The sequence below is a fragment of the Scylla paramamosain genome, chromosome 16 (assembly GCF_035594125.1).
Source record: "Scylla paramamosain isolate STU-SP2022 chromosome 16, ASM3559412v1, whole genome shotgun sequence".
NCBI classification, from domain to species: Eukaryota; Metazoa; Arthropoda; class Malacostraca; order Decapoda; family Portunidae; genus Scylla; species Scylla paramamosain.
The window spans coordinates 10212559-10225000 of NC_087166.1; the positions used below are offsets into that span (position 1 = coordinate 10212559).

General features: G+C 40.0%; 1 protein-coding gene across 1 annotated transcript in view; it reads right to left on the reverse strand.

Moving 5' to 3' along the window:
* LOC135107990 (opsin-5-like) overlaps window positions 1-12442 on the reverse strand; it is a 66315-nt gene that overhangs the window by 32346 nt on the left and 21527 nt on the right. The window contains exons 4-5 of the mRNA XM_064018505.1: window positions 8306-8413; window positions 7249-7407 (exon numbers count right to left, since the gene is read on the reverse strand). Coding sequence (XP_063874575.1) covers window positions 7249-7407; window positions 8306-8413 — 267 coding nt within the window. The remainder of the gene's footprint in view (window positions 1-7248; window positions 7408-8305; window positions 8414-12442) is intronic.

The window sequence follows — 12442 nt, forward strand, 5'->3', positions numbered from 1 at the left end:
TGTTGGTGATGTTGTTATTGATGTTTGTTCGTTGATATGAAAAGAAGATTTGTTGTATTTAGAAGAAAGGAGGAGGATCAGGAGGAGGAAGAGAAGAAGGAGAAGGAGAAGGAGGAGGAAGAGGAGATTGAGGAGGAAGAAAAGAAGGAAAACGAGGAGAAAGAGAGGAAGGGAAGAAGCAGGTGAAGAAAAGAAAGAGGAACAGGAGGAAGAACGAGGAAGAGGGGAAGGAGGGGAATAAAACTAATCACGGAGGAAATGACAGAGGAAAATAATAATAAGAAGCAGAGTAAAGAATAAAAGAAATGAGAAAAACGAGACAAAAGATACCAAAGACTATAAAAAAAATAAATAAATAAGGATAAGAAAGAAAACCAGGACAATAGGAGACGATAACAGGGAGCACTGCGGAATGAATAAAATGATAAAAGGAAAGAGGATTGCTACAGGACGATGATAACTTGTGATGCATTGTATGTGAAGATGGTACTGGGAAGAAATGTACCAGGAAAATTGTAGAGGCGGGTTATGTAAAATGAAATAAGACCAGAATGATGGAAGATAGATGAAGGGAAGAAATTAATCAGTGTAGATGAAAAATGAGGATAGCAGAAAGAGATACGGCATAAAGAAACGATGGTGAAGATAAATAAAGTATAAAAAAAAGATGATAAATACCAAACAAGAGAAGACACACAGAATACAAAAATATACCAAAATGTTAATGAAAGTGGAAGAAAATTAAGATATCGAGAAGGACGAAGTAACACCATAGAAAATTTAAAAAAAAAAAAAAGTAACACAAGAAAGAAAGACGAAAGGCAGTAAAAAGCAAACAAAAGGAAGGATAAAACATACACTCAAAAAAAATGAAAATGAAAACTGAAGAAAAATAAATCAAGAAAACAAAAACGATAACAGTGACACCAAAGAAAACGCATGCAGAGTGGGAAGAAAGAGAATTAAAACCAAACAAGAGGAAAAAAAATAAGAAAATACTAGAAAATAAATTAAGACGGAAGAAAATTAGGGAAAACCAATACAGATTACAATTGAAATGAAAAAAAAAATAATAACAAGGGCTTTAATACACCAAGAAACGAGAATAAAAGCTGAAGAACGGGAAATGCCACAAGAATGCCCAGATTAACACATCAAAGAAAACGAAACAGCAAACAAGAAGGGGAAACTAAGAGAGACAGGAATCCTCTTAATGACAGAACAAAGCAATAACAAAAGGAGGAAATTAAATAGAATTGAGAAGGAAATTAAAAGTAAAAATTCAGGACGCTAGAGAACAGAGACAATACAATAACAGTAAAAGGAAAACTAAATGGAAGAAACAGATTAAAAGGAGGAATTAAGCGCAACAGGAAAAGAGATGTATTTGACAGAGAGAAGGGGGATAAAGCAAAGAAATTAAATAAAAGGATAATGAAAGCAAAAAAATGAAATAAAAATGGAACCTGAGAACGAAAGAGAGATAGGAGTAAAAAACGAGAATTGTATAAAGTAAAGGATAACGTGAAAAATTGTAGAAACGGGAATAGAATTAATATAACAACTTGATAATTTATAAAAGGAAGAAAGATCACGCATGGAAAGTAATTTGTTAATGGAAGGAGAGAGAGAGAGAGAGAGAGAGAGAGAGAGAGAGAGAGAGAGAGAGAGAGAGAGAGAGAGAGAGAGAGAGAAGAATAGGTTAAGCATATAAAAGCGGACATAATGAGAAAGAAGAGAAGAGAGAGAACTAGAAAAAAAAATGAGAAGGAAGAAGAAAAACAAGGAAAAGAAAAAGTGGGAGAGAAAGAAAAATAGACGAAAGAAACATAAGTAGAAAAGACAATAGCAAAGAGGAAGACGAGGAATAGAATAATGAGGAAGGAAAAGGAGAAGAGAAAAAAGAAAGAAAAAAAGAGAGGAAGAAGAAGAAAAAGAAAGGAAACGAATAAAACGAAAGGGAACAAAGGAGAAGAAAAAGAAAACAAGAAAGATAAAAGGAGAAGAACAAAAAAGTAGAAAAAAGAAGAACAAGAACAAGAAGAAAAGAAAAAGAAAAGAAAATAAAGAGGAGGAGGAGGAGGAGAAAGAAGAGGAACAATTATAAGAAGAAGAGGAAACAATATTACCGTTCAAACATACAGACCTACACAGGATAAAGAGGAAGAGGGGAAAAAAATCATGTTTGAGGAAAAGATTCGCGTCTTGTAGGCCAAGGGAAAAAAGTACACAATCATGGATCGAGGTAGACGGGGAAGGGGCAAAAAGACGGGGAAAAAAAAAAGTAGCGATTAAGGCTGGACGATAAAAAGGGAGTTAGAAGGAGGAAAAATGAAAAGGATGAGAAGGAGTAGGAGGAGGAGGAGGAGGAGGAGGGAATGGATAAAGCTTATACGGTATAGAGAGAGGAAAAATGAAGACACGAAGGTGGAGGAGGAGGAGGGCAGGAAAAATAATCTGGAGGGAAGGGAGGAGGAGGAAGAGGAGGAGGAGGAGGGGGAGGAGGAGGTAGAGGTAGTAATCCCGATAGAAAAGAAATAGGCAGAAATTTTGCGTATGAAAGGCAGAACAAGGGTTATGGAAAGAGAGAGAGAGAGAGAGAGAGAGAGAGAGAGAGAGAGAGAGAGAGAGAGAGAGAGAGAGAGAAAAACAAAAAAAAACAAGTACAAGGAGACAGCAGCAACAACAACAACAACGACAACAAGAGCAGGAAGAAGAAGAAATACGAGATAAATTAGGAAAGGGATGAATCCAATAACGAGAAGGAAAGAGGAGAACGAGAAGGTAACTCATTAAAGCAGTGGTAATAAGAGAAGGGAGGGAGGAGAAAGTGAAAATAACGCTGAAGAAGAGGAGAAGGAGGAGGAGAAGAAGTGGAGGAGAGAAAAGTGGACAGAAATGAAACGCTAATGCAGGAATGGTTGAATGAAAGAAGAGGAAAGAGAGAGATGTAAGAGATGAGACGAAGAGGAAGAAAAATGGGAAGGAAGCGAAGGAGGGGGATGGAAGGAAATGAGAAATGTTGTTAATATCTGAAATATGAAGCGAAGAAGAAATGAGAGAGAGAGAGAGAGAGAGAGAGAGAGAGAGAGAGAGAGAGAGAGAGAGAGAGGTGAAAATTTGTAAAAATGGAGAATGCAACGACGGAAAAAAAAAGGGGAAAATATGGTAAACTTTTTGAAAATGACAGAAAATAAAACGAAAAAGAAAGAGGAAGAGGAGGAAAATGCAGCATATTTAGATATTATATAAAAAAAAAACGAATGAGAGAAGAGGGAGATCTGATGAATAGTTAATAAAGTAAGAAATTAAACAAAAAAAATAAAAAATAAAAATTAATTTAGGAAAGAAATAAAAAAAAGAATGAAAAGACTGCAAAGCGATCAACATTCGACGCATTTCCTTAAACCCCACAAAGCTAATATCAAGTATGTATATCACGCATGTATGAAGTATGCATATGAAGCGACCTTAACGTGTCCCTGCCGTGTTTGGAGTGCAGATATACGAGTACCTCACTTAAACCTCCTCTTCCCAGCTTAATCCCTATATGGAGTCTCTGTTTCTGATTAGCTTTTTCCCGATACTTTTACCATGAGTCATTCTTTTATCTGATCCTTTGTCTCTCGTATCCGCGTTGACACAGTCCTTCAACCTGACCCTTGGTATTCCTCCTCTTTTTTGGCGTGCTGCACTCACTTGTATTTTTATGGCTTCTCTTGCTACATCCTCCTCTCCGCACTTTTCTTTTTCATTTTTATTCTGTACTTCACTTAAACACATTCTTCCTCTTAGTGTCGTGTTCCGCTTATTTCCATTTGCTTGACTTCTCGTGCAATATGTTCCCTTCCATTTCATTTCCATTACCATTCCAATTTCATTTCAATCTCTTACCGTCTATACTTCCTTTCAGTGTCGTTCCCTCATGATTTATACACTACATACAAAGCAAGTTGGTCATTCTTTTTGTTACATACTTCCTTCTTCACGTGTGTCTAAAGGTGTTTTTATTAACCCTCTATAGCATCTGTATGTATCCCTTCTCAGTCTCCTAACCGTGGAACCGAACCTAACACAAAACTAGCATTTCTATTGTTTTCACTGCATAAATTCTTCTCCACGTATATGTAAACATCTTTTAATCCTCTTACCACCTGCATATGTTCCCTCTCAGTCTCCTACTCACGAAACCACATGGCACTTCTATTATTTTTTTCTGCATCATCTTTTCCTACCGTTTTTCTGAAGGTCTTCTGATTACGGACTAGTACCTTACTGATCCCTTTTTCCCCATTTTGTGTTGCCCTTAACCAGAGTAGCGTATGAATGGAAGGGGGAGGGGGACGTCTAGGGTGTGTTAGTCTTTATAAAGTTAGTAATTAATTAAAGGTTTGTTTGATTCACATGTGTGGGAAGCTTTGAAAGTCGGTGTGTGTGTGTGTGTGTGTGTGTGTGTGTGTGTGTGTGTGTGTGTGTGTGTGTGTGTGTGTGTGTGTGTGTGTATTTACCTACCAACTTATTAATGTTTTCCAGGGCCAGGTACACAAAATCGTTTCAGAAGTTAATTAAAAATGTGACACACCGCCGCGCAGTGAGCATAGAAAAAAAGAGTCAAACAAGAAAATTAATGATGAAATGGCTAAATAGAACAACGACTCCATCATAAAATTAGTTTAGTGTGTGTGTGTGTATGAGTTTTTTTTTTCCGTGTATAAAATCAGTAACTTTTTTCTACTTTTCCATATTTAGATTCGTAAAGTTTTATTTCAGATTAGAAATGAAAACAACACTAATGATACAAAATAACAATACGATTATAACATTAAATTAGTAACATATTCATAACAATTCATAAAATTATTTAGTTCTTTAATATAGAAAATAATCACATTTCACATTCTTTCCTATCTCCTCCTCCTCCTCCTCCTTTAAACCATTATCCCATCCCTTCTTTATTCTCTCCCCATTCACTATTCCACCACCTCCTCCTTCTGTCTCCCTTCAGTCCTTCACCTCTCTCCAATGGTATTTTGAGGCGTGATCTCTTTGCATTAAAATCAGTTGCTTCTAACAATGGGGAATTAATAAATACAACAAACACAATAAGATCAATCAGCGCACAGATTCGTATTGAAGCATCCATCACGCCTCACACACGCTTCGTCATTTCAACAAATTTGTGCTCATAATTCACGCCGGTGTTCAGAAATGCTTTGATCTCTCGCCAGGACAATTTCCAAAAGGCCACGGAAGTAATTAGTCAGGTTCTCGTTGGTGTTATATCCCTCTGAGGACATAGAATCCTAGCTAACTATCACTGGAATCATTAAAAAAGAAAAGAAAAGAAAAGCGCGCGCGCGCGCACACACACACACACACACACACACACACACACACACACACACACACACACACACACACACACACACACACACACACACACACACACATGAATATCGTCAATAAGCTTCACTCACTAGAAAATATTAAAAATTAATGAGTTCAGGCGATGAAACGATGAATTCTGTCAAAAAAATTCACCTGACATTTCTACATATTTTTACACTCCCGGCATTTAATTATAACTTGAACTCGATTTCCACGCACGCAAACGAGGCATACTTCAAACTATCACGGGAGTCATCGAAAAAAAAAACTGACCTTTACTATTTAGAGAACCTTAAAAGTAACTGAGATGAAAAACACGAAGCACTAACTCATTCCACCTAAAAATTCACATTACGTCAAATTTTGCGTCTCACAGTGCCTGATTTCAACAACTCTATTTCCTACGCGCTTATAAACAAACCCAGCCTCGGACTTCTTGCATTTAACTCGTGATCAGCGGGTCTTGTACTCCATCGCCCCCATTTCACTTCCCCTCAGTGGTTTTATGGAGGAATCATGTTCACTTGCACCCTGGCAGTATTAGAGAAGCGGAGTTATCGATACCTGGGAGACATAATTCTGATCCTGCTGCAGCTTAATTAGGATTCAACTGGATCACCGTAATTTAGTCGTGAGCTGAAAGGAGACGAAAGGAGAATGAAGCAGGAAGGAAGGAAGGGACAAACGGACAAATAGACTCAGAGAAAGAGAGAATGTGAAAGGCACACGTGAATGGAGGAAATTAGTAGGAAGATTGGAAGAAATAGTGAAGGGCGAAAGCTGAGGGGAAAAAATGTAAGTTGAGATTAATGAGTTAGAAACAGAGGGATAGATAGAGACGCGGAGGGAGGGAGAATATGAAAGGCACGCGTGAATGGAGGAAATTAAGTGGAAGATTGGAAGAAATAGTGAAGGGCGAAACCTGAGAGGAAAAATGTAAGTTGAAATTAATGAGTTAGAAACATAGGGTTAGTTAGAGACGTGGAGAGAGGGAGAATATGGAAAGCACATGTGAATAGAGGAAATTAAGTGGAGGATTGGAAGAAAGAATGAAGGACGAGAAAAACACGAATTAGTAGAAGAAAATGTAAGTTGAGATTGATGAGAGAGAGAGAGAGAGAGAGAGAGAGAGAGAGAGAGAGAGAGAGAGAGAGAGAGAGAGAGCAGACAAGCAGAAAGAAGAATGAAAAATATGAAAGGTATGTGTGAATGGAGCAAATCAGAAGAAAGACTGCAAGAAAGGATGAAAGAGGATGAGAAATAGACGAAAGAGGAGAGGAAAAACGTCACGCGAGATTAATAAGAGATAGAGACAGGACAGATAAAGACGTAGAGAGAAGGAGAATATGAAAGGCATGTGTGAATGGAGGAAATCAGAAGAAAAATGCGTGAAAGAATGAAGGAGGAATGGGAGATACACCAATAAATAGAAGGAAAATGTAGGTGGAAGCTAATAAAAGGAAAGGAGAGGAAAAGGAAGGATGATAATAATAGACGAGACGAAGAAAAGATGGCAAATAAGAAGGATATCAGTGAAAGAGATGAAGGTGGAGAGAGAGAGAGAGAGAGAGAGAGAGAGAGAGAGAGAGAGAGAGAGAGAGAGAGAGAGAGAGAGAGATGAGAACGGAAAGTAAATGTGACAAAAGGAAACGAAGGGAAAGACAGACCTAATGAAAACAATACATAGACAGATAAACAGATAAACAGACAGACGATTAGATAAATAAAAGACCAGGTAAATAAAAACAAAAAACACACACACACATAACAGACAACAAAAACGAAGCAAAGAAATTTCAAGATAAAAAAAAAGGGTGAGAATCGGAACAGGTAGACTCAGGTAGGTTCATTTAGGCTTACCCTTCTCGTCGGAGGCCCAGTGTAAGGTGCAGGACGTCCCAAAGGGTTCCACCTCGTAGGCCTTGGCGAGGGACAAGAAGGGCAGGATTGACCAGAATAGGGAATAGAGATACACTGACAGAAGCACCACCTTCATATGCTGCGCCGTGAGTCTTCTACCTGCGTGGAGATCCGGTGGTGTTGAGTGGTGGTGGTGGTGGTGGTCGTGGTGAATGTTTGAGTTGTGGTTGGTGTTTGGTGTGTGTGTGTGTTTGTGTGTGTCTGTGTAGTGTTGGTGGTGAGTTTAGAGTGTAAGGTTGTTGTGGTGGTGATGGTGATGATGGTGTTGTGTCGGTGATAGGAATGATGTGGTGTTTTTGGTGTAATGAGTAAGTGGTGGTGAGTGTTATGATAGTGTTATATTGTTGTGATGGTGTTGGTGTTGGTGGTGATGACTGACAAGGATGTGGTGTTGTCAGTGGTGGAGTAATAATAGTGGTGGTGAGTGTTGTTGTGATGGTCATGGTAGTGGTAGTGGTAGTGGTGGTGGTGATGCTCATGATTATGCCACTGAAACAGATGCAATATAATGGTGATGACAAAAATAGTGATGAGAAATGAACAGTGTAACATCTTCCTCCTCTCCTCTCCTCTCCTTTCCTCTCCACTTCCTCCACCACCTACACCAAAAACACTTCAACAAATACTCATTTCTACAGAAGCTTAAATATCCTCCTCCTCTTATCCACTCTACTCTACACCTCAATTTCCTCCACCACCTACATGGAAAACAAGGCAACACTCCACACCACACACAACACCAACACACCAGCCAACACCCATATCTGCACACACTCTTGACTCACTCGTTCACTCACTCTGTAACTTTCGTCTCCATCTCTCCCTCTCCATACCTTTCCCTCCGTTACGAAAACACCTGAGAGGCTTATTACCACCTAATTAGCTTCCCACACTACTAATACTTCCACTAATGAACTCTTATCATACCGCGAGTATTTCCCTGAGGATCCAACAGAGGAGCCTTGCATACCTGGGGAAACGTTAATTAGAAACTTACTGTAGGTGTGTGTGCAGGTCTTCAGGTACCGCACCACCGCCAGGGCCACCATGGACAGGATGGTGGCGATGCCGAGCGTGTAGCAAACGAACCCGTATATTTGGCACCCTGGAGGAGGAAGAGGGAAAGAAGGGATGTTTGTCAGAAAGGATTATACACAGCCAAACAGCAACAGACTTTTAAATCCTTGCAAGACTGTTTGATACCTACTTCTAACTAGCTACAGGTCAAAGAGACAGGAGAATAAAGCAGCAGAAGGCTCATCCCCTTCCACCAGTCCCTCCAGCTTGTGTTGGTATGGGAAAAGTTGTAAAAAGATGGAGAAACTGAGTTTTTATAGAGGGAAAGACGAGAGGAAGTTCTGTTATTCATCCTTTGGTAAATAACAGGAGATGAAAAAGATTAGTTGTAATATTGGTGTAGTTGTTGGAAGAGAAGGAGTAATAGGAGAAAGAAGAAGAAGAGAGAGAAAAAAGGAGAAATATGAAAGGAGGAGGCAAATAAGAAAAACAAAAATAACAAGAACAAGTAAGAGAAAGAAAGAATGAATGAATGGAAAAATCAAATAAAAGAAAGACCAAAGCAATACTGCAGCAGATTCTTTTTACTTCTTTTTCTCCTTCTATTTTTCTTTTTTCCCTAACGAGGTGAAATAGATCATTGGCACCAGAGTTTCCCCCTTCGCGTAGAGTTTGTGGTGTTGGCTCAGGGACAGAAATGTGAATGGAAGTGTGGGGAGTGAACATCATAAGTAAATAAAAAGAACACAAGTTTTTCTAGGTTTTGTTCTTGTTTTTAGGCAGGAAACGTAACAGAGTAAGCTATCTACACCCCACCCTTCACACCACCCCCCCCCCCACACACACACACACACACACACACACATACACACACGGAAACACACACACGTTGGTACACAGGATTCAGTGTAGTAGAAACTTTAGCGTGTTGGTAAGAAATAAACACACAAGTCCTTCTGTTCTATTTGATACTGATATAACCCTTACTACCATTACTACTACTACTACTACTACTACTACTACTACTTTCTCCTATTGATATTCCTCATCACCATCCTCGTACTTATACTATTACAATTCTTACTTCCTACTACTATTTCTGATATCGCTTCTCTTGCAAATATTACAACTTTTTACCAGCACCGTTACTGTTAGTCATCTTTCTCGGTGCTGTTAAAGTTTATTTTCTCTCTCTCTCTTTCGTCTTTTTCTTCCATTTTTTTTTATAACTATTTCTATTTACTCCTTCTCCTCTTTCTGGTGCATTTATTTCTATTACTACTATTACAATTATTTCTCTCTCTCTCTCTCTCTCTCTCTCTCTCTCTCTCTCTCTCTCTCTCTCTCTCTCTCTCTCTCTCTCTCTCTCTCTCTCTCTCTCTCTCTCTCTCTCTCTCTCTCTCTTTTAACTATTGAAACTACTACTATTATTATTATTCTTACTCTTTCTGTAACAACTATTAACATTTATACTATTACTATCACTCCTGCTGCTGCTCCTCCTCCTCTCACCACTTACTATCCACTGAAAAACAATTCGCAGTGGTCAGAAAAGTCGGATTTTTAAGTAAAGCTCCTCTTGCGTCAAACATATTTTGCGTTTCGTCTTTTTTGTTTTGTTTTTGCCTTTTGTATTTGTTGGCATGTTTTAATTCGTTCATGGTGAAATTTACATCCGGCAATGACATTTTTCTCTCGTTTTCTTTATTTATTTGTTTCATCTGTTGCTTTTATTTTACTTTTTTTTTTATGTAAGGGGGACACTGGCCAAGGGTAGCAAAAAAAGGAAGGAAAATTAAAAAGAAAAAGGCCCTCTGATGGTGCTAGTCAACAAAATAGAAAGCCAGAAGGATTAACAGAAATTGGAGGATATGTCTCTCTCTCTCTCTCTCTCTCTCTCTCTCTCTCTCTCTCTCTCTCTCTCTCTCTCTCTCTCTCTCTCTCTCTCTCTCTCTCTCTCTCTCTCTCTCTCTCTCTCTCTCTCTCTCTCTCTCTCTCCCCCTCAGGTCGTGTCACGCATCTAATTCAAGAGAGCAGTTGATAAGCACGAGTCCGTCACTTAATCAGCATTGCAGGAAATCTGATCAGCGAGTCCTCAGTGTGTCGCAATGAGCCGGAGTGGGGAATCGTGGCATAATTTTCACTCACATGTAACGCTTTTATTATCTCTCTTAATCGTGATAACACTCTCTCTCTCTCTCTCTCTCTCTCTCTCTCTCTCTCTCTCTCTCTCTCTCTCTCTCTCTCTCTCTCTCTCTCTCTCTCTCTCTCTCTCTCTCTCTCTCTCTCTCTCTCTCTCTCTCTCTCTCTCTCTCTCCTGCCGGGTAGACCTATCTCCAGCATTCTCTTCCCCACTCACTTTACGTCTCTCCTCTTGACGCGCCCACACCTCTTCAGCCTCGCCTCTCCACCTTTGTCCACAAATAGAAATTTCCTAACGCATCAAAATATTAAATTCTCTTTTCATAAAGTGAATTAAGTAATTTAGAGTCCATTTACGGAATCTTTCACGTGTCAAATCAACACCAAAAAACTCCTGAGTACTCCATTCATCAAAGCTTTTTAGCACCCCGTCTGATGTAGCAAATAGAAAATGTTGTCTATACCTGCACTTCAGCCTCTCCTTGCCTCCTCACTATTCTCACCACCCCACCATTGACAGGATTTCTTTCTCGCCTTTACGCCCGGTTTCCTTTGTCTGTTAGGGCTAGGACGGTGCTTCGTAATTACTAACCAGATATTTTTACTGTCAAGTTGCGTGTAATATACAAAAAAAAAACATAATTCTTTATACCTAGAAGCTCAGCGCAAGACTAAATGTAATGAAACAGATTTAACACACTATTACATAAGCACTACATATTACAGACCTATGAAAAAAAATATAACACAACAAAACACACTGAATATCAACAAGGAATGATAAACACGACCATTAATTCCCAGCCCATTATGTTGTGGAGTTAAGTTGAAATAGACACTCCGAGACAGACACTCCCTCGTCTCTCCAGAACCCTCACCATCTCGGGGATTGGAATTCAAACTTTTACCTCCTAATTTCAAGGCTTTCCGGAACTCAGTGTGTAATGTGGGTTTTATTTGGCTTCCTATATTCTTGTTTGGGGAAGAGAGAGAGAGAGAGAGAGAGAGAGAGAGAGAGAGAGAGAGAGAGAGAGAGAGAGAGAGAGAGAGAGAGAGACGACGTGAAACCAAGTGAGTTATACTCCTGGGGTGTTTGATGGTAAACTCGATACGATACTTCCTTGCCTATAATTAGTACGAAGTTGTAAAGGAGAGGATATGATGATGTGCGAGTTGACAGTCTCTCTCTCTCTCTCTCTCTCTCTCTCTCTCTCTCTCTCTCTCTCTCTCTCTCTCTCTCTCTCTCTCTCTCTCTCTCTCTCTCTCTCTCTCTCTCTCTCTCTCTCTCTCTCTCTCTCTCTCTCTCAACCTTAAATGAATCGTCCTCAAAATATTGAAAGGAAGATTAGAGGAAGAGAAAAACGAAAAAAAAATTATCTTGTCATCTGGAAAGTACGTCTGGAGGAGACGGAGAAGGAGGAGGAGGCGGAGAAGGAGAAGGAGGAAGAGGAGGAGGCGGCGGAGGAGGAGTAGGAGTAGGAATTAAGTGTCTGCAGTCTTTTTTTCAGATCATTACTTTTCCAGTACTGGGTCCTCGCCTCCTCCTCCTCCTCCTCCTCCTCCTCCTCCTCCTCCTCCTCCTCCTCCTCCTCCTCCTCCTCCTCCTCCTCCTCCTCCTCTCTCTACTACTCTTATCTGGGTATTTCAAGAGGATTGGAGTCGTATGTCACACACACTCACGCGTACACACACACACACACACACACACACACACACACACACACACACACACACACACACACACACACACACACACACACACACACACACACACACACACACACACGACGTATCTTCCCTATGACGCACTTCGAGAGAGAGAGAGAGAGAGAGAGAGAGAGAGTCGTGGCCGTGCACTGCTGCCTCGGCTTAGTGTTGTCGTGTCAGCACATGTTCTCGTCAGGGCGTGACTCAGGCTGCGCCATTACCTCGGTCGCTGAAAGAGTCACGAGCTGCGCCTGGCTGTCCTCATTTG